Below are 23,838 nucleotides of genomic sequence, written 5' to 3' on the forward strand. Positions count from 1 at the left end.
TTCATTTAGCAAATTACCTCCTTTGTCTACTAAGCACTGGTATTTCTTATCCACAGTGACATCTACTGGCAAAAGTAAAGGTATTTCAGTAAACTATTGCATAAAACCCTAACACTTTCTAATGTTTCCATACAAAAGTAAGCAATTTTCTGTCTTGGTTCTCCCTTCTCCCAAGCACACAAACTTCTCCTAAACCCCACCCCCAAACCCAAAATATGAACAGCAGAAAAGTTAGGGTCTAAAGCCAAGAGAAATCCCAAAATTAGTTTTCAATAGTACTCATCTTTAAAAATGTAACCAGAACCTGCAGTTTGACATCAAAGTCTACAGTCAGGCTTAAAAGTAAAAATACATGCTCTGTAACAGCCTTAGAACTGCAACACCGTTTTTTTAAATAAACACTTTGATTTTGTACTAATTCTTGAGCATACCATTTATTTACCACTAAGCACAAATGAAGGCTTTTCCTGGTTTATTTCCCTCTCCGTTCGACCTGACCACAGTGCGTCTTCTCCTGCTTCCTCTTCCAGACGTTTCCTCTCCACTTCCTTCCCTTGACTTTTGAAACATTTCCTGCCTCCTTTCAACATACCACTTCTAAAGCTTCTCACCATGACCCACCCTTCCCCACAGTCTCTGCAGACTCCTCTCACTTCTACCGACTTAGACCTTCTATACAGAACTTGAAGTTTTTCCCAAGAAGTTTGAAGTCAGACTAGGAGTTAACAGGAAGCTGCAAGTTTAATGGAAAACCTCTAAATCAATTGTTAGGATTTCTCGACCATCTTCGATAACTCGGTTTTGTGTAACTTAGTGGTAGGAGATAACCAAGGCAGTTCCTCAAAAAGATGTACTATTGAAACCCTCATCCCTGCTCCAGTCTCCCCTCTGCTTTAGGAGGAGTGATGGTATATGGTGTGGTCATATAGCAAGTCTCAGCCTCACACCTCCAGAAACTACCTTTACTTCTTAATAATTGCTATCATTTATATATTACCTAAACCACAACTGATTAAAACTAGTATTTTAATGCATTGTTATACACTGTACAATTAATTAGAACAGCCACAGCTTACAACTCCAGAAAGGAAAAAGAAATCAAAGCTCTGAATACACATTCACCCGTCTAGAACTGCACCAGCTTATACCCAAAACACATTTGAAAAGTCTTTTTACAACAACAGGAGAAAGAAAAGTTTTTAAAAACTGACTCTGTGAAAGACAGACATTTTTTTTCAGGAAATACCTACAGATGAGGGCTCTCCTGCTTGTTTTGGAGTCTTTTTAAAGTCGTGTTTGCCAATACGTTTGCTGGCTGATGGAACCCTCCAACCATCAATAAGTGGTCCTGGTTTCGCATGAGAAGGTATCTGCTAGGATGAATCCAAACCCCACTCTGCAGCTCCCAGTCTGATCTCCTCATCTGAACACATTTCACAGCCTTCATCAAGATATAAGCATAATTTATTCTAAAACTATATTCAGACATATGATCATTGCATGAAGTTAGCAGATAACTATCCACCCGTCCTGGTTTCAGCTAAGTTAGAGTTAATTTTCTTCACAGGAGCTAGTACGAGGCTGTGTTTTGGATTTGTGCTGAAAGCAGTGTTGATAATAGAGAGATGTTTATATCTATCTATCTATCTATCTATCTCACTCTTCCAATTCTCTGCCCCATCCTACTGGGGTGGGGGGGGTGGGGGGGAGCAAGTGGCTGTGTGGGGCTGAACTGCTGGCTGGGGTTAAACCACAACACCACCATAAATTGATATATATTTAGCCCTGAAATTTATTTGTTATCTATTCAGTGGATTGCAGTTCAGTAAAAAAATAATTTCTAATTTTGATGCTGGGAAACCTCCTTTGAAAATATGTCATCCAGAAAGATTTTACAACCATCTGTGGGAAACCAATATTTCATGAGAAACCATAATAATTTATAGGGCCCACAGCGACAAGCCATTCACAAATCATCTTCCCAAGAGTGAGACTTCCATATTACCTCTTAGAAATTAAAGGTTTTAATCTTCATTCCTGGATCTGCTAGAACCATATAAATATTAAAGCAAGGTGGAAAGTGTATTCCATTTGGTTGCATTTCACAATTTTTGAAATATTAAACATTCTTTCCTTAAACAGACATTGGTGTTAACGGCACTGTGGCTTGTTGAAAGCTCCCCGCCAGTTGACTGGCCAGCTGACAGACTAACCACAATAGATAACCATTAAATTCACATTAAAGACTTTCCTCAAGACCTTAGCAGATAGGTGGGACAGGGAAGTAATGGCACTAAGGCACTGTCACACACCCAGCTGCACATCTCAAGGAACCTCTGTGGATCTCCTACCAAATTTGGTCAGGATTGGCCAGGAATTTCTAAAGCTAAATGGGAAGACTGAGACAGGAATACAACCCAATCTCATAAGCCTCATTTCCTTAGGAAACTAAGCCAAAAACATACCCAGAAAATTTATTTACTAGAGCATTTTTCCATAGTTTTATATAAAGTGTCTCTAAACCTGTGAGTCTGCACTATTTTTGCAAAGTTAATATCGATAAATTCTGTATTAATGAAGAAAAGAGAGTAGAAATCTTTGGGGGAAAATTAACAGGAAAAATTAAACAAACTATAGCTACATAAATCATGGAATAATGGAGGAACTTAAGTATTTAATAAATAAGACATTTTAAACAGATACCGCCTCAGACCTCTCCAAATCACTAGCACAAAATTTTGTGACCTGCTTTCTCTTAGTCCTTGTGCCTTCTCAGGCAATTCCACATTCTTTCCCCATACTAGCCTACCCACACTCCCACTGTGTACTCTCTTACCCTTCTTTTTCTCTCCCTCTCTGCATCCTAGGGTCCTCCTGACAGCATATGCACGTTTCAAGCTTGTCTTAATAAACCCACCGTTGCCCCGCTTGCGTCCATAACTCTGCCCCTCTCCCCGCCACCTCTCGGCCTCACCTCTGTCTGTAAACTGGGCTGTAAGAGCTTCTGAGGTTTCTAATGCTATTTCCTTGGCTAGAACTTGGTGTCTTAATACACCCGCTTTATCAGACCCGTTTGAGATAGCCATGCCTTGCTTGAATTTGTCCCTTGTTAGCCCTTATAATCTTTTCCTCATCATCTTCTGCTTTTCTTCCCAATTCATTTAATTACAGGTGTTACCTTCTTAACTATTGGCTTTATGCAAAGGTCTGAAACAGATAAACACTGATCCACCACCTGCCTCTCCTTATTTTGGCTCTAGAGCAGTATATCCACAAATCTAGCTGAGCCCTAACTCCTACCCTGACACCCCTTTCCTCCTCCCTCCACTCAGACCCAGTCACCCGCTTCAGTTCAAACAAATTCTACCTGTATTCTCACATTTTCCATCCGTGACCTGCCATCCAAAGTCCTCTCTATACATCTCCACTTCTTAATGGTTTCTGACATGAAATTCTTACTTGAAATTGTCATAAGCAAATTGTGGAAATGTGAGCTAAATGTAAAATGGGTTGAAACATTCTCTGGGAGAATCAATGGTTTGCTGTCAAAACAGAAGTACGTTTCAGCATAGATTCCATGGGGACTTCATCCGAGCCTATGCTGTTCAATATTTTCGGTAACAACTGGATGATGGACTAGAGAATATCCTTATTAAATCTGCGAATGACACCAAGCTAGGGAGAAAGAAGATGGGGGTGATCAGATTGCTGTGTGATGGGATTGGAACTCAGCAATGATAAACTGGACAAGTGGTGTGAAAAAGCGACCGCAATTCAATAAGGAAAGTCATGTTATTAGGCAGGAAGAATTAAATGCAGAATAGCCATCAACTCGTCCCATAGCAATTCTGCAGAAAAAGATGCAATGGCTTAACAGATCACAAACCAAAGAGAATTTAAAAGATTGGGCTATTGTAAGAAGACAAGTGTTGTAATGGAACAAATAACCAGCTATAAGGCTCAAAGTAACCTTTCTACTTCAGTTTGGCATCTTAAAGCCTTCACTAAAGCACTGCCTGTACACATGGGTGGCCATCTCTCTTCAGGAAAGAGCTGGACCACCTGGAAAGAGTACAAAGGAAACAGAAATCTGAAAACATGAACTACCACAGCAGACAGAAAGCAAAGAAGTAGTTCAGTCTAGAAAACACTGGGTACACAAAGAAAGAAAAAGAAAAGAAAAAAAAAAAGGAAGAGGAGGAAATAATTTGCTGCATCCCACAGTGAGTAAGACAAGACTTGCTGGGTTTACGTAGCAGCCAGGGAGATTAAGATTTAAATTTCTAACAATAAGGATGATTAAGGATTATCTGCAGACACGATACAGGTTTGGTGATCTTGTCTCAGGGCAAGAGGATGGAATAGACGACCTCTCAAGAACCCTTCTAGCATTATTTTCTACAACCCTACATGTAAAATGGAGCTCCAAATCCATCTTACTTAGTTCTCCCACTTCTCTCAGCCACAACGAAGAAATTATTTTTCTCTCAAATTGATAGTCACAGCACTCTCTCCAGCTTCTGCTGTCTTTTAAATAAGTTTAAGACATGGTCTTTCTTCATCAGCCCCACTTGTCCAGATCCTCTCCAATTTTGTTCTTAACATTAACTTGAAATTGTATCAATACCGAATGACATTTTATCCTTCCACCAGCAATGGGTTTGCATTCTCTTTGTAAGCCAGTCACAGCCCACCTTGCTGCAGATTTGTGTGATCCAACAAGTATTTTTAAATGTTTTCTTCAATCCCATTCTACATTACCCAGGTTGGTTTCCCATGCAGTAGTCTTGTGAAGAATACTTATACTTTTAACAGCTTCTAATATTTTCCTCACTGCTTTCCTCCATGTTAGCACTGATTAGAATTTTAATTTTAAATTCACAATTAATTAGCTGTGCCATTAAAAATGGTACAGCTAATTAGGTTGATAGGTTGTCATCAACAATAGATTGATAATCCAAAGCAAATATGATGCTCTTTCACTGCAAGCCAAGCTCTCTCATGTTTATTGAAGGCTCTGACTGCACACACACGGTTTACCATGGCCTAATTGATGAACAGAAATTGGACCACATACATCAGGCTTCAAACTTAAAAATCCAAGCCACAAATCAAGATTCTAGGTAACGGAACAGTTAAATTACCATAGCTACATTCCTTCAGGACGTGAACTGACAACAGATGGTAACTTTCAAGACTTAACAATTCATCTGTTTTCTTTCAAGCGACAGTTCTCCAATTTACAGGCGATGTGAAGCCGCATTTATGAATTCATGTAACTCAAATACCAGTATGAATCACGTACGTCACTCTACACACAGACTTATCCAAATATTCACCCATTGTAAAGCAATGACAAATAGATAAACAAATACATCTTGCTAGAAGCTGGTCTCTAGACTACGTTTGGCCTGAAGCCTCTGACATTTCAGCTCAGGCATACTTCGTTTAACGTGTCATCTTTAACTTTGAATTCAGACTCCTGTAAACTCAATTCCCACCTCCAGAGCAGGACAATGCACTGACATCAGAAAGCCAACTTGCCTATTAAAAAAGGAAAATAATGAAGCTATTACAAGTTTTTAATCACTCGTGTTAATAACATTAAGAAACAACAGCATTAAGAACTGTCTAAAAAGGACAGAAGGGAGATAAGAGTCATTGCTGAGATGATTAGCTCGTGTAAGAAATTGCGATGAAGTGAGTGGGTGGTGTGAGGAGTAGAAAAGGCCTTGGCTCGGCCATAACAAAAACACCTCTATACAACAAAAACTTCTCTGTACTATCAACACTGCTTTCAGCACAAATCCAAAATGCAGCCCCATAGCAGCTCCTGTGAAGAAAATGAAGTCTATCCCAGCTGAAAGCAGGACAGAGGGCAGCTCTGAATGAAGAGAGGAATTACTCGGCTAGTGTTTAGAAACATTTGCCAAGGGGTTTTTTCAGGTTTCTGATAGAAGACTTTCCTGTGAAGTGAGTTCAGCCCTCTTCACAGCTAGAGAATTCACGTCTTCTATTCCTTCCCAGAGTATTTAGAGACATCTAAACTCCACCAACTAATTTTAAAAAGACCTACTAGGCAAACGCACTAAGTTCTAGCCCACCAACAGGATACAAGAGTCTCACAAACACAATCTCAACAATTTGTTAACACAGTAAAAGATTATACCTTTTTACCAGGAACAAGTCACAGGCAAGACTTGTCATAGGGCTCCCTCCTTCACCTCTGCTCTCACCCTCCAAACCCTTCCTAAGTGTTGTTCCAGGCAATGCAACCCCATCAGACAATAAAAGAGTCAAAGACAACAGAAAACAGCTAAGAGTTCCATTATGCAATGCTGACATTATCATCACTGCAGGTACTAGTGGGAAAATCCAAGTACATAACAAATTAAATAACTTCATACAGAGTCACATAAGAAGTCTGGGCAGAACCAGGAATTGAGTCCTTTAATTTTAAGCTGACTGCGTGCATTTAATCTCATTAGACAATGTCTTACACACAGTTTTCATATTTAAAGGCTTTTTTTTTTTTTTTAAATAAATTTACAAATGGTGCTAAGTCATCACACTGGCAACATTCTTATTTCTTAATTCCACAGGCCACTTCCAGGTGCAGACTGAAGAGCAAATACTCTTTACAGTAGAAATCCACTCATTAAACCATTCACACAAACAGATAAATATGAAAATTCACCATAATTAGTATGTTCATAAGTAACTGACAATTAGGATAATCTCAGCGTCTATTGGTTTACTGTATACAAGAGCCTAAAATTTCATTTGCACCTTGAACAGTGATGCATCTACAGGTTACAGTTCACATGAATACACGAGATCAACGTGTCCAGGACGTGCCAGACCTACCGGGGGTGCGTGTGCCCCAAATCAACACCCATGGGATGCCTTAGGCTATAAAGCGTGTATACACAACAACTTGTATCAAATGCACGCTGGGTCTAACACAGCCTGGACACAGCAGATTCACTATACATATGCACACATTTTTGTTCTGGAAAACAAAAACACAGCTTCTCCAATTGTTTTATTTATGATTTGAGGGGGGATGCAGGGGGAGCGGGCTGCATTGTTATTTAACTCCTTTTAGACATTTCTGTGAACGCATGGTGTCGACTGCTTGCAGATTACAAGTCCACTGGTGAGATATTAAGTCTAATTTTTGCTGACACTGGCTGTGCTGCTGAAATCATGGGACTATGCATACATGTCAAATTGACTAGAGTTCTGTGTAAACACAAAGCCTTGGCTCTACTGTCATGTACATTTATGGTACCAAGTGAGTATTTTATGTGCAATACTAAAATAGTAACAATATTGCGGGCAACCAGTAAAAGGCCTCTGTAATTTTGGCATAACCCTTCCAGTTCACATTCTATCACAAAAGAAGGCTTAAGGGTATGTTTATACTACAGTCCTAAAGATAGCGTAGAGATATCCGAGCTATCATTTTAAATCAGCCAGCACAAATAACTGAAGTAGTGCCAACAGAGAGTTCAGCATGGACCAGCCTCCCCTCCTCCCCAGCAGCGGGGATATATTCCCAAGTCTCAGGTAGCATCTCCAAGAGAAACTCTGTATGTAGCCAATGCAACAAAAGCTAAATCTGAAATATTTTGCCCTTAGATTTCAAAGTCTGAATCCTTATTGGGCTAAGTGAAGATGTGTTTATTTATATTTAACAAAATTATTTGGAAAAAAATCAATGTTTTGAGCAAGTAGGTTCTTAAAAACACACAAAACCCATAGAGATATCATTACCACTTTAGGAGACTGCACCTACAAAATTTCAGAGATTTTTAGATCTAGAAAAATGTTTGGGGTTCTACATCCTATTTTGGATGCAGTTCCTAGCATTGGACGGACAAGTAGTCCTATGGAAATGTCACTCTTTTGCCTTCAGAAATGAGCAGCTGAAAAAAATTTGAAGCCCAACAATAAGAATGATTCTTTACTCAGATAAACCCAATTAAATTAAAGTCACACTCTAGGGAAAAAACAAACTACTGCTTAAGTCTGCGTATTGATCTAGAAGGGGAAAAAAAGAAACTATACTGGACTTAAAATTTGTATTTCATTTCTTTTGATACTTCCTCTTAAATCTCAACATGGCATATAATATGCATATAGATTTTTTCTGAATGAGTTTCCCAAAGACAGCCTCTTCACTGGACGTTTTTTGTTTTGACCTAAGAGTTCATCTACCTGATAGCAAAGGCTGGAGAATCCAAAGCAAACTCTTCATTTCAGATTCAATGCAGAATCTGAAGCAAACTCTCCATTAATTCAGTTTAAGCTGAACAGATTTTTTTATATCTCCAGTGCCATCATGCATTAATGCCACATATGAAAAACAGGATTTCAATTATTCAGAAACATGAAGAAAACAGTTCCGGCAGTTTTCAGACCTCCTCCTTTTCAGATTCTCCAGGAAAATTTCCTAAATAAAAACAAATTAAAACTTGACTGGGATTCTGCAATCATTTCACTGCAGCTAAGATGAAGCAAAAAAAAAAAAAAAAGCCCCAACCAAACCTCGGCTCAATTTGTTGAACATAATCTGACCGAAAACCCCTTTTGTGAGAAGGGTACAGCCGCAGCCAGTCTAGTAGTGCCCGAGCACTCCTCAGGAAGCTTTTCACTCCTCCGGGCAGTGCAACCCTGGCATTGCTGAAGATTTAAGCGACCAAAGTTCACTAAATACCAGGACCAGAAAAAAAGCATGGAGCAGAGAGGATCCATCTGTCGGCGTTTCTAGCCTAGCAGCAGTGGTGGCACTGCAAAGCGGGGCTGGTGTATTTGTTGGTTTAGATGACAGCTCTGGTTGATCAGGCTGTCACCATAGCAACTTTCACTAAGAACTCACAATGCACCCAAACGAACTCCGAGCTAAATTAACTTATTGCATGTCACCAGTGAGAAATGACTGTTCAGAGGTAATTTTCTGTACTAATATGTAATAGAGTTAACTCTCTAAATTGAATTAAATTAATTAAATGCCACTCCCAGTAAATCAGATTCTATTACATGAATGTTAAAAGAAATTAAAGATGTTTTAATAAAGATTACTAATAATAACTTAATATTATTACTTCATTTTAATTCAAAAATTCTGCTCAGTTTATTTTAGACACATGTCTTCTCCTTACTAGGAAGGAATACCTAATTACTCCACATACATTACACACATTTATTTCATATAGGTGTGCTTAGACTTATCCACAGGAAGTAACACCAGCATTTTAACGACTGCTCACCTCTGAAATACAACTTGGTTTAATATGTGACACTTTAAGATTTTCCTTCCCCACACACACTTAAGCTTTTGGTAAATTCCCACACTTTCAATGATTATGTCCGGTTTCCAAAGAGTTTTATTTCTGCTTTTTGCAGAAAAAAAGATAACTTTTTTCAACAGGTCCAAGCGTAAAAAAAGGAAAATACCATGCGTGTCTAGGCAGGCTACAAAAAATAATAGCTCTTTACTGGCTTTACAGATCGACCTAACAGTATATTATTAACTTTGCTTTTTAAAGTAGTTTCTTGCACACCAGAGTGGGATAGTCAGCTGGGAGGCAAATCTAAGATGCGTCCAGTTTCCAGCATAAAAAAAGGGCAAATTATAATTGCCAACTGATGGTACTAATGCTGTCCCGATGACCCTGACTTTAGCTTTAACTCCTATTAAAGACTCGCCAAGATACCTCAGGCAAAAAAAGGGCCCCGTCTAACATGAATCATCTTTCAGAATTACAAGCCACCTTATTACTTTACTTTTCAAAAAGAAACTCCGTTCACGCGTGAGATGGCAGCTATTAACAGCAGGGGGAGCACACGGTATTTTCATATCTGCCACTAGCCGTGCCGACGACGATGACGACAATGACATCAGCCCAAGCACAAGGTTCAGTTCAAGTTCTATTAAACATCCATAGGAAAGTCAATACTTCGTTAAAAGAATATGGTAAATAAGTATGAAAACATTTTCTGAATCTCAGTTGAGAAACAGGCATAAAAGCAAATGGGAAAAGCAAGGGGGCATTAATGTGGCAACAATACAACAGAGCGGAACAAGGTATGCTTTACTCCAGGCTGCAATCCAGGTATCAGTAAAACAGGATTATGACTTTAAGTGTTCGCTGTTACTATGTACCTACGTTGTTATCCAGAAATTTTAAGTTAGAATTAGAGTTTTTTTAAAGTCTTAGTAGCCATAATAAGGCACCAAATTAAAAAAAAAAATCATATTCAAAAATGTATTTTAGTATTCAAGGACCAAACTGGAGAAACACTGTAGATGCCCATGGAATTGACTTAGTTATCCTAACACTGTACAAAAATACATCTGAATGGACAGCGCCCTATACACCATGTATAAGAAAGTAATTTAGTATTTTGGAATCTTTAAAACATTTCCAAATAGAACTTTCAACTTGATAAAGGTTATCGCTACTATACCTTCAACGCTTTTAAAAGAATTCTAGTTCTGTGTCAATAAACAAAACCATCTTTACTCTACTCACCTTCTCTTTATTTTCCTCTTAGAAGAACATAAGCAAGCCATACATCTACAGGTGAAATTCTGACATGATTTCTCTTTTTTGTTTGGTGCTCATGCCCCCGCCATAGCCAACCATGACGGCAGCTCTTCTTCAAGCTGGAGTGATTTTCATGGCAGAAGTCTCCTTCTTGAAGTGGGAATGACTTAGAGTCCATCTTCCCAGTGAGATCTACACAGTTATCAACACAGTCCTTGCAACTACTCAAACAGAAAAAGGCCAACGATCACAAACTCTGCAATGAAGTTTAGGACAGATCTTTTCCCAGATGTCAAGAAAAGGCACCCAAAGCTTTTTGAAAAATCTGCTCTGAATAAGCCAGAAACTGATCCCAAATGACTACAGTGAGACGAGATGTTTTCTGGTGCAAGCCTCATTCACCTCCAGTAAAAGAGCAGAAATCCGACCTGACTGAGAGATCAGCTGTCATTTGTACTGGAAAGCTGGAGGACACAGCACAAGCAGCGGTCAGGCACCAAAGGTTCACCTTGGCAAATTTAGTGGGGTTTGTGTCTTTATTGTACAATATACAGGAGCTTTCACAGAGAAATACTGGGCAGAGCTGCAGGCAGGCTCTCTGCAGTAAGCAGTACATCGTTACAACGAGGCAAAACAGATTTCTGAGAAGTTCGCTGAAGGAAAGGTGAGGCAGAGATGTAGGTTCTGGAGTTTGCTAGTTGGCAAGGGAGAAGAAGGTGAAGAACATGGACCCACAGATCCTTTCTGGGAAGGAAGAGCTAAACAATTGAGGCAGTTGAAGAAGACATCCCATTTGATTTCCCACAGTGACTGCTGGACAAGATTAGAAATAACTATATGACAAAGAAAAAAATTAAATCATTATTCTTGGAAGATGGCAGATAGCAAGATTTGAATTATGGGTGGAGGCTGCGACGGAAACATAGCATTGAATACATTATTTTCTTCCTACTTCACTCAGAAGACTTTCTCTTGTTGAGGACAGTCCCTACTCAGATGCCAGAGCGAACAGAAGGGAAGGGCCTCCCTCATACGTACATCAGAAAAGAACTGAAAATGCAGCAGGACAGCCTACCACCTCCTGCAGAGTCAGGAAGATTTCTCATCCTTTGTCAATCAGGCCTAAACAACTGTAGTGGAAACTCTTGGGAAATTAAAGCAAATAATACATTTGAATGTATACTTCAGAGGACTACCTGCAGAGAGAAAATGGTTAGTGATCAAAAAAGAGAAAGGGGGACAGTTGGAAGAAGAAACTCCGCATTATCAATTCAAGATCCTTACAGAATTAGAGAAGAGGGCATCTGAAACCTAGGAGCTTCTTAAAGGGCATCTGAAATCTAGGAGCTTCTTAAAGCAAGCTGAGTTCAGGGACAGATAATGAAACAAGAAGAATCGGCAGCGGCACTGCTATGAAACGGCTTGGATCACAGAGCTGTACAATGGAGCGAGCCTGAAAGGCATAAAAAATAAGCCTTAGGTTTTAGGTGTAAACAGCAGTAGTAAGGTTATAGTTACAGAGGTTAACTTAAAGGTTACTTAATAATCCTCCAGTTACAGGTACTGCATTTAAAAAATAATTCTGGACTAACTGGAAGGACTTCCAAAGAAGAGAAACATAAAGTATTATGGTTTGAAAAACAGCTTGAAAGGACTAGCACGAGTTAAAACTGAATGGGCTCTTAAGTAAAAAGAAGATACACAAAAAAGCCCCTGCAGAGGAGGGGAAAGATCTGCTCTCCACATACTGCGCAAATCATCCAAGAAAGAATGGGCTTAAGTTATAGGAAAGACTGTTCAGGCTGAGCACGAAGACGACTTTCCAACAATAATCAAAAAAACATCTTCCAAGAACATCCATCGGGCCTGTCTGACTGTGGGGAGATGGATAAGACAATCCCTTCTTCCTCATCGAAAGTGATATATCTAGTCCCATGATTCTAAGACTTCAGTGTGGCATTTGAATTTTTAATGGAGTTGAGGACCTGTCAGTTCTAGAGTTTAGTAACTCATGCGCTTCAAAACAAAAGTTCATGAGAGCCTGTCTGGCCTTGGGAAGGTGAAAGGTCTGGCTCCATAGAGACTGCTGAAAAAAAGACAGAAGAAGCAGCCAAAACGGAAATTACGTCAGAAATGTTAAGAGTATCCTGAAAACAGGACAGATCTTCAGGAAACTCTATGATAAGACAGAGGAGAACTACCTCTGTTAACATGGGAAGAGACAATCAAGAGCTTGAATCATGCCTCAAGTTCAGCTGTTCCCCTTGGGCAAACAGTAATAATAGTTGCTGACATGCTCGGGGCTGCTGAGGAGTGTCCAAAGCATTTAGTGGTGCTATTAAATGCAGGTCCCACAAGACTGCTTAGTATGAGCCCCTGCTCCATGCCACAAAGCTAGGGCAGGATGCTTAAAAAGAAAATCACCTCCGCTCACGGTGATCTTGGACCTACAATCAACCTCATGAGTAACCACCTCTTAGGATGCTAATGCACACTACGCTGCCTAAACCCATTCAGGAATAACCTGAATGATCAGATGCACAATGCAAACCCGACCAGAATGCTTCAGAGCATTTACCAGAGCGTGAGCTGGTTAAACAGACATTTTAAGCAGCCCTGTAGGATTTGTAAAGTATGGGCTACCACCTTTAACAACTCAGGAAAAGCATTAAAATAATCCAGAAAAACACAGGGAAGTCAAGAGGCAGCCTAGGTTCTCAGAGTAGAGGAATGTCAACACCAGATAGTCTACAGGAGAACACAAGGCCCCTCAGGCCAAAGGCTTCACACACAGTGTAAAAGAATCAAAACACGTTCTCATTTCCTTCGTTTTCCCAAGATAGTCCTCTTCAGCATTTGTGGAGTAACTACCCCAAGAGCGTGACTAGTGTTATAGTTCAAAGCTGGTTTCATCCTTCCCAAGGAAGGGACCAAGAAACATTACAAAACGGGCATATATCTCAAAACAGTCATTACCAATCTGAGCCAACACATTTCCTGATGAACCTCTCTTCAATCTCACTTTGCAGATCTTAGAGATATTATATGTGACACAAGCTTCCTACTACAAGGTAGTAGGATGATAATCTAGTAATGGAAAGTGGTCAGCACATGGCAGGTAAATCAAAGCTGATTCATTTTCTTGCAAGTGGCTTTACAGCACAACTCACCTATTTTATCAGTGTGGTCCTCCCTCTACTTTCTCAACTAAAGTCTGTCATTCGCTTTTACCCTTCTTTTAATGAAACATGTACGTGAAGGCAGTTTCTTGTCTGTCTTGAGGACTGTCTCAGATCATTCTTTTGTGGGAAACTCTGTTGGCTGCTGTGATGCCTTCTCCATGAAAACCTATCTCAGGCTCTGCTGGGTGGGTAAGAAAGCTGGGAGGTACAGCGTGGGTATTCTGGTCTGTTAGTATCAGTAGGTACAGAATATAGTGGTGGCATGCTAAAATGGAAAAACCCATCTGGTCTCTAGTACTGGGGCATATATGTGCTGATGGGCAACGGGTATCAGGCAACATTCTATTTATAATTGGAAAATAGTTATTTGATGAGCAGACTGATAGAACAGGATATACCCTACTGGCTGAACTGCTGTGATGCCAGAAAGTGTACCAATTTGACTGTTTCACAGCCTACATGCTTAAACATACTGCATTAGCCAATGCCCATTACTGAAAAAGCGGTCTATCGCCGAGTATGAAAGCACACACTGCGGGCAGATAAATAACCATAAAACAGCATGCAGTTTGATCATAACTACCACTATTATCATTGTGTAGCTGTGTTAAAATTTATATTCTAGAATATACAGTTGTCAACAACTGTATTGGCAGTTGTTTTGTTTTTCAGAAAGCAAGCCAGGGATTTATCTGAGAGACATTACCACCAAGGGGCACCCTGACAATTAGGTCTAGATGAGAAAAGCCAAACTGGTGTTATCTAATTTGTTCTTATTCTCTCCTCACAGAATACTCTTGTAGAGATAATGTCCCAGGCTTGAAATTTATTCAACAATGGACAATGTAAAGAGAAATCTGTTGAAAGCCTGTAGTCCTACTGCCTTCAAACAGGGTATCAACCCTTACAACGTTTAGAGCATTTTAAAAATTCTTTCCATCAATTGTGTCTAGTGTTTGAAAGCTCCTATTTTCACCCAGTTTTAAAACTAGACTTATATAGCTCAGGCTGTTACCATCCTCAATCTGATAAGCTCAGATAATTTCCTAATTGAGGAAACTGAGAAAAGGCAAACCACAGGGAAGACTACAGCAATATTCTGTCTGTATTTATATTACAAGCACATGCCTAAATATGCATGATGGCAAACTACACAGACTATCTCTAAGGAGGGTAAAAACTACCTCTGAGGACTACTAAGAATATCAAGGACCTCTGACTTGAGCTCTTATCTACTTTTCTATTCCCAGCTGAGGAATCCACAAAGCTTACAAGGCAACCACTGAATGGGACTGGAAGCGCTTACTTGAGCACTAAGATGAAGAAGTAACTCTACATCAATTTGGGGGGGACAGCTGTCCTGTAAATCCAGCTGAGGACAGGAACACATTAGGAAGAATGTACCTTACGGTTTCTGTTTTATTTTCAAATAACCCTGGACTTTTGTGTTTGTTTGTTTTTCTTTAAGATAGATAAATGGTTTTGCCAACAACCTGTACTAATTGCTTTGGTGCCTCATTGTCTGAAAAGAGTGTTTATTTGAAAACTAAAGAGTCTACAGCTTCACAAAAGCTACAGAAGACTTAAACCTTCAGAACTGCCAATCTTGGGTTGCAGGGCCTTGACAAATCCTCTTTCCTGCAAAAAGGCACCAAGGGTTGTTCAGCTGGAGAAGAGAAGGCTCCGGGGAGACCTCAGAGCACCTTCCAGTACCTAAAGGGGCCTACAAGAAAGCTGGAGAGGGACTGTTTACAAGGGGTAATGGCTTTAGACTGAAGGAGGAGAGATTTAGATTAGATATGTGGAAGAAATTCTTCCCTGTGAGGATGGTGAGGCACTGGAACAGGTTGCTCAGAGAAGCTGCAGCTGCCCCATCCCTGGCAGTGTTCAAGGCCAGGTTGGATGGGGCTTTGGGCAACCCGGGCTAGTGGAGGGTGTCCCTGCCCATGGCAGGGGGTTGGAACTAAATGATCTTTAAGGTCCCTTCCCACTCAAACTGTTCTGTGATCCTATGAATTCTCAATACCACGACTAATCTCTAGTTGGACACCTTTGACTAGCACACCAGCAAGACCAACAAAGAAAGTGCTCACAAAGCCAAATATAGCCTGTAGCTTAATAAAGATTATCCATACACTTACTTGTTACCTCACATTTTTCTCCTCTACTTCATAATGGCAATGTTGACACTCATAATGTTGCTTACACTTGTGAGAGTAAAAAGCATATATTAAATAGCACTAAAGTACCGCCACCAGAAACTAAAGATAGTTTGTCACAGCCATCCCACCTGAAACGATAAGCAGGAAAACAAAGGTTTTTTTCTGTACTAGTTAACTCCAAGCCTCCCAGCTTACTCCTTCTTGCTCTGTCTCCTTGAATATGCAAATTTCTCCTCCTGTCTGGCGCTAATCTCTTTGTATTTTCTACTCCTTTTCACCCAGTATTATGGCAGGGACTCCACAAATTATCTTCATACTCTATTCTTTGCAGATTGTAAAATTGTAATTACTTCCCTATCAGAGAAGCAGTATCTCAGTTATAAGAAGAACAAATTCATGTTTGTTTAAAGATACTTATATTAGCAAAACACCATGATAACATTTATCAAAAAGAAAACATTTTTGTATTATAAAGCTTTAATGTATGGTAATAGGTTATCATTAGGTTATCAAATGACTGCATATTAAGATTTAATTGAAGAACTTATTACAGTGCTCCCCCTCCTCTGCAATGATGATTTACGGCACATTTTGTCACTACAATGTTCAGCAGTTCAGTACAAACACAGCACTTAACTAACAAGATGGCAGAGGCAGATATTTGAGCATAAGCTATAAATACTCAAATGAGTCAGAGGTTGTGAGTCTGCTGTAAATCATACCTGATTTGTAGACTGAAACACATTTCCTAATCTTATGTAAAAACCTCTGCTGGTTCCTACAATACTATGACACAAACTACAAAAACTCTAAACTTTTTTATTTTTAAGACCGATTGTGTTACACAGTCATAATTCTAATTAAAATACTGATGGGATTCTCTAGAAAGTTTAGTCTTCCTTATTTCCTACGGAACTACCATGAAACATCAGTAACATCTACCACAGCCAGAAAGAGCACATTATCAATGTACGTAAAACTGCATTTCTGTATGAGCAGAATTGAGCATAGGTCACAGGAAGGTAATTCACACCCAAATGAGTACAAGCAGAAAACATTCCAACAGCCTATTTGGGCAGGGTAAGTAAAGAATCAATTTAAATCTATGCAACAATCTACATGTCTGATTTGGAAATGAAAATACCTGGTTTTGAAGAAAGGTATGCCACTAATTCTGTCACCCAAATAGAAAGACCAGAGCAGGGGATGGGATCTCAGGTCTTTTGTTCCACTCTTTTAACACATTTATAATACAGTTGACCATGTTCCTCCAGATAAAATATACAGTGCTGCTTGTAGTATAAAAAATGCCATGCAAATTTAAAAAAAAACTGAAGAAAGTATGCCAACATTTGTGACACCACAAATGGTTTATCAAGCAACCACACACTGTTAAATGCTTTCTGTTCTTTTAAGTCCCTCAAAATAAAACGTATTAAAGTGTCTACCTCAGTAGAATAATCTCTCAGTCTGCAGACAACCTTCCTGACTCTGCAAGTTGCATATTAAAACCATCGCACAGTGAAGAGGGAGGGGGAAGCTCCGGAAACAGACCACTGGCGGAAGGGAACGATGCGCAGCTCAGGACCCATTGTACCACTTGAACAGAGGCTGGGTTGTGCTGGACGGGCTGCTGAATCCCAGGATTATCGCAGCTACTCCAGTTTCCACACTCCTGCTTCACCCCATAAGCAGTGAGCTGAAGTTCCCGTTTTCCCCTTGCAAAGCCCACATCTCTCTCCCGGGTCCCACACCACAAACATGCTAAAGACAGACCTACAAGGATCACCAAATTCAAAGATGCAGAGACTGGCCATCTCTGCTTTAGACTAAAGGGAAAACAACATTTTCCAGACTAGCATTTCTAATCAATTTACCAAAATATTTTCTATCTTAGACTAAAAATGGTAAATACTTAACTCTTTTTACTTCTTTGTTTGCAGATTTAACACTTACCTTCATTGCCAATAATGCTGAAGAATTGGAAGAGTATTTTGCCTTTCAATTACTGTGGCAGATATTTGAGTAACAAACCACTTAAGCTATTTTATACCAGCACTTTAACTTTGTTTCAGACAAAGAGCATAGAATGCAGCTGGGATGGGAGTAAAGCAGTCAAGGAACTAGTCACCCATGGGCTGACTAAACCTGCAGCAAGATGGCAAGAAAAGCAGGTGGAAAAATGTGTTGGCCTCATAGTATTTCTCACAAGCATAGCTCTCTTAAAAGTCCCCTGTAGTTATTAAGTAACAGCCATTTACCATACTAGTGACTATTTACCATACAGCACAAAACTCTTACTGGCAGTTACAGCTGAATGTTTTCATTACAAAAGCCTTTATACACAAAGTTTCTTTATCAAGTGCATATAAACTGGCAAGAGTTTACACATTTAAAATAAACACTAATAGGCTGTGCTCAATAGTCCTGTTCTCCAAAAAAAAAAAAAAAATTAGCATAAAAGAACAGTAATGTGGAAGTACAATGCACAGCACGCAATAAAAACACGTTCATTTCCCACCTCATCTAATTCTGCAGCACTCCTCTCCAGCTGAACAGGAAGACTACTTTCATTTGTTTTCAAGTAATTGAGAAACATTTCAGCTACTTATCAGTCCTTTGAATCTTTTTTCCTTTCACACATTCCCTACAATGTTGCCAACAGGGTATTTATAAAGGATTCAGCCTAACAAAAATACTCTGGCAAACAATGTTGCAGGAAAAAAAATTAGACACTGAAGAAGCTGCTATGTAGAGAAGACTTAAAGAGCTGGATCCTTGTTTAAACAGAAAAAAGAATTTGTTTAAATAGACACAAGAGCTGTGTACGGGAGCACTTCCTACCCCTGGACCAGTAACTCCAGAAGCAGCCACATACCTTTCCTCTATTGGTGGAAATGCGTGTTTATTTTGGAAAGGTTTTGTGCTCCACATCACAAATGGAAACATTCAGCTCAGTCTGAGGCCTCAGAGCAATATTTAACTGACAACACACCACATACACACACCCACAGGAAACCTCTTCCCTTCTTACTAGTTTCTCTTTCCTGAGGCCTCACCAGCGACTGAACGTGCAGCAGCCAGTATCATCTTACAGCAAATTATAACTACACGCACAAAGCATACGAGTTAATTATTAGATAGGACCGTATCTCCACATTTTCCATTGTGCTAATGAAATAACCGAAAATCTTAATATTAATTAAAAAAATTAAAAAGCACCTTGATCCCACCATACGTTTCTAGTACAGAACAAGCCACCGGCAAGGGTTAACTTTTCCTACTACTTATCAACTCCCACCACTTGTCCCATCCTAGCTACTTCAAGAAAGTGCCTTTACCTTCAAAATTACAGCTGAGAGTAAATAAACATTATAAACATACTGCCTCCAGTCAGCTAAAAAACAGAAACCGAAAAATATCCCATCTCCAGTTGTCTAATTTATTTTTCTCTAATGACCCAAACTGTGTAAGCATCTCTCATTTCTATGGCAACCCAGCTGCAGAACTGAATGACACATACAGAAAATAAAGGAAATTTTTTTCTAAGTTACCACAACCAACTACATTAAGAAAGATCTTACCTACCAAAATCTGGATATAGCAACATTCTCCAAAAGATTCAGTTCCAGCCTGGTTTTAATCTTCGATTTAATACATCCTGTACCTTGGCATGCAGTACCTGCTGCAGTCAATTCACCCGGTTTTACTGTGTCATCCTGTCTTTACAATGAATGTAATTGCTGTGTCCCAGATATGAAATAAATTAACTAAATTCAATGACAATCCCTGTGTTGCCTTTTAGTTCTTGTAGCATTTGTCACTCAACCTTGAAAATCTATCAAAATAAAATACTTGGTGCAGTACTGCATTAAAGTTCACAGTCAACCAGTCTATGAAAAAAGGTCAGCCAATTTTTTTCCTCTCATTCATTTAGAATTAATATTTTCTATATTTTAAGAAACTCGTGCTATCTATCATAAGCTTGTGTACATCCCTCCTAAAGATAAATGTAAGAGACCAGTATTGTGAAGTGGAAATTAAACATTTCCACTTAAAAGCAACTAGCAGTTGCCTGCCAAAGGAAATTAAAAGAAGGGTCATCCATACGACTGTACGCAACCACTACCCCCTGCACTGAACAGAACAGGAACAGGAGAGGTCTGAGTTCTCTACAGGCCAGGGCAAGCCTTTCCAATGAAGCCTAATTACAAAAAGGTACATTTGTGCTTCCTGATAGATGAAACAATAAAAGCCACAACTGTTTAATCTTTAACATATCTACCTTCATTTACTCTTGCCTTCTTCACAATTCATGTTTTACAGCAGTAGCATAGGACGCTTAAATAGAAAGATAATGGACAAAAACAAACAAAAAAAAATATCAGATGGAAAAAGACAGTCCCTAAATTAAAAAGAAATGAACTCACAAGTGTACCTGAAAAACTGGAGTTACTATCGTGCTACTTTGAAAAACTTAAACTTGACATTTTCAAGCAATTAAAAACAAAGCTGTCACAACAAAGACAGAAATAGTGATATCTCATGGAGGAAAGCAGAAGGCACTGCTGTTCAATATTAACAGAAATGAAGAGCCACTGTATTATCACGTGAAAATGAACTTAGTTACTTCAACAGCAAAAACATCTGCCATTGAATTATGATATTAAGAAGTCATTATAATACATGATAGAGCAGTGAAACCTTTTCACACAGAAACGAGCTCATACAGAGAGCAAAACATGTAATACTGTGGAAACAGAAATACTCCATTTAGACAGAAATCACTCTGATGTATCTTAATTCCGAATTTTTTCACGTACTTAAGATTTCGAGGGGCTTAGCTACTTCTGCTACCTCCTTCTCCCGAAAGCAAAGTCCACTGTTACAAACTACACGAGATCTTACAGGGCAGATGCAACAGAAGACTAAAATTTTCTGATTTCACACTTTCTACATAAGAAAAATTTGGAAAGAAAAGGACAGAGTTTCAATAAATTACTTGCTACAGTTTCTTCGTCATGTAGTTAGACTTTATTTTTCTGAATTCAGTATTACTGAAGCAATACTTAATTTCTGCTGTATAAATACATAAAAAGTGTTTGAAACATAAGTTGTTTTGTCAACCCCATATGTTAGGCTTGGCTCTTCTCTAATTCCCAGTCTTTGGAAAGCTGGGAAGCTCTACTTGCCTGTCTGTCACCTAATTACACAGCAATAAATAACAGTGAATATTAACTCGTACAGAACTGTTCCGCAGCCCTGAGTTCTGTGTGGTGCCATGTAAATTACAGGACAGGCTAGATAACTGTAAGCCAACAGCTGCAGAAGAGAGGCATTACCTCGGCTCTCTTCCTCACCTTTTTTAAGGCCATAGCTTCACTAACATTTCTCCTAGGGTACCTAGGAGTTCACTGCCCTGAAAGGAGAATGCCGCGCTTATCTCTGCTGCTTCCTAGACCATGCTGCAAACCAATTCAATTCACTTATCAAATAGAAAACCCACAGACAGAAAAAAAGGCGGTGGGGGAAATAGCTTTCTCATAACTTCAATTAATTGAGTTTATTCACTCAATTGAGTTGAATCGTGCATGCAGGGAGAGAGATTTACCCTTTTTGGTGGCAATTGGTGGTCTTTGAACTAGATAAATAACTACTAACAACTAAATGGAAAACTACATCTGCCTTGACATTAGACAAAAAAGATGACATATGTTATGTTGTTTCACAGAAATTTAATCCATATATTCTTGTCAAAAAGGTGCCATACAATACCCAGCAAGATAAGCAAAGAAAAAGCTTATGCTGAGAATCCCAACCCATAGTCAGCTCCTCCAACAAAGTTTTAAGAACAGAACTATCCTAGTAAGATATACTCTCCCCATTAAAAAGATACAAATTAAAAGTACAAGCGCATTTTTTTAAACAAACTTACAGAAATATCAAATGGTTCACAAAGTATAAACGTGAATTTACCTTTGGTTTTTTGTTCAGCAGCCTGAAAGAAGAAAAGAACAAAATAAATCAACTACTTGTCAATATTCAAAATGATACCTAATAATCACAGGGGTGCAGGCTAAACTTTTTGCAGAAACTGCTGACATAAATCAGGCATCAGTTCCAATTAAGGACTGAAGAATGTCGGCTGAACTCCACGTATTACGAATGTAAGAATGGCTACCCTTGTCTGACTGAGGCCAAAAGCAGATGCCGAAGAGACAGTACGGAACATGGCAAGCAGTATGACAGTACCCCCATCGACCCACCCCGCCTTCTGGCACTTGAGGTTCAGAGGCTTCCTGAACCAAACAGCAAGTTTATGAACCTTTGAACACTCAACAGAATTAACTTCTGTGAATTTATCCAGTATCCCTTTGAATCCATATGTACTATTAGCTTACGCAGATTAACTGCACATTTTGTGAAGGCGTGTCTTTTTTTTAATCTGTTTGGAATCTACCCACTTTTTTTTTTATTATTAACTGTGCCTAATTTTTATACTGGAAAAGACAGTGATCGATTCCCATCCACATCCTAAGGCCCATTTAAGATTAAAACTATGTAGTCCAGAAAACAAGGCAGGAGAACGCAGACCACAGAAAATGCGCAATGGCCTCGGAATCCACAGTCACTTCAGTACCAGTTGAGACTAATCCAGTTAACTTTGCATTGACGTTGCTGAGGAACATTCACGTGACTCAGCTGTGGGAGCAGTAACTTAACATCAGGGGACGGTAAGCAGCTTGGGGAGTGCCGATGAACTGTCACAACTGCTTTTGCAGAGATTTTCTGACCGCAGCCTCACTCAAAGTCGACAGGACCGCTCAGTTGCATCAGAATTATTCACAGAAGTAAAGGCTGCAGAACCAGTATCTGTACCTTACATGTAAAGTGAATATATAATTTAAAACAGTAACGTGAACAAACCTTTTTCTGAGCACCTTCCTTCTTTTTCTTTTCTTCCTGCTTTTTCTTTTTCTTTTCTTCCATCAAATGTTCCTCTTCTTGTGTTTCTTGTTCTTTCTCCCTGATAAGAATAAAGGTTGGAAGAGCTTTTCAATAGGATGAAGTTTATCTAGGAAGGTAAATAATCCATACTTATATTGCTAACTTTATACATCTCATGTTTAAAAAAGGCTGCTTCTAATGCTGTAATAAAAGCATTTTTAAAAGCTGTTCAAAATTGAAACCAATGACAAATAAAATAGTAGGCAATGAAAATACAGAAAAAATAGATTTGGAACCTTTATTTGGAACCTCTTTCCACAATCACTCAAAAGTACTACTTAATATTAGCACATTCTATGGGAAGAAAGTTTAAAACTGAAAAAAAAAGAACAAACCTCAGGTAATGAGTGCAAGTTCTGCTGGCTTTCAACAGCTAGGAATCGCAATATACCTTTTAAAGATCATGAGCAAGTACTTTATTTTCTAAATATTTCTTTTTTTGATCAAACAGATACCATATTAATTTATCACATGCATCAATTTTGTTCTCAGGGAGTTGTAAACTAAGGCCCAGATGAATTCAAATCATTGTGTTTTGCGTTCATCCTATAAATTCTAGCTGAAAAATTTGCATGAATACAACAGAAGACTTGTGTAGCAAGTAACTGTAACCAGTAGCATCTTGGTTAAAATATAATCTAAGTTGTCCCAAATGAAGAAGAAAATCTATTTGAAACTTCACCATCTATCCTTTCTTTGTCCATCACCGTAATAAATGGTTATAACAATGAACCTCCCCAACACCCTTCCAAATAAATACCAGTGCAAATAATTCATTTACTGTTCTATAACTATTTTATCTTCCTTGACAGCTCTTTAGGTCCTGATCATTTATCATCCCTACAGATCTTCTGAGAATACTCCGTTTCTGACAGGCTGAAACCATTACTATTATTATTATTAGATTTGATGTCTTCCAATTATTCATCG

General features: G+C 39.0%; 1 protein-coding gene across 20 annotated transcripts in view; it reads right to left on the minus strand.

Moving 5' to 3' along the window:
* The window catches only part of TNRC6C (trinucleotide repeat containing adaptor 6C), a 214,776-nt gene that overhangs the window by 64,158 nt on the left and 126,780 nt on the right, over positions 1 to 23,838 (minus strand). For all 20 annotated transcript variants that reach the window (XM_054846203.1, XM_054846190.1, XM_054846197.1 and 17 more), the window contains 2 exons: positions 22,828 to 22,927; positions 21,877 to 21,898 (listed from right to left, as the gene is read on the minus strand). In XM_054846203.1, the coding sequence (XP_054702178.1) occupies positions 21,877 to 21,898; positions 22,828 to 22,890 (85 nt within the window). In that variant the 5' untranslated portion in view covers positions 22,891 to 22,927. The remainder of the gene's footprint in view (positions 1 to 21,876; positions 21,899 to 22,827; positions 22,928 to 23,838) is intronic.

Source organism: Grus americana, chromosome 18, assembly GCF_028858705.1.
Source record: "Grus americana isolate bGruAme1 chromosome 18, bGruAme1.mat, whole genome shotgun sequence".
Classification (NCBI taxonomy): domain Eukaryota; kingdom Metazoa; phylum Chordata; class Aves; order Gruiformes; family Gruidae; genus Grus; species Grus americana.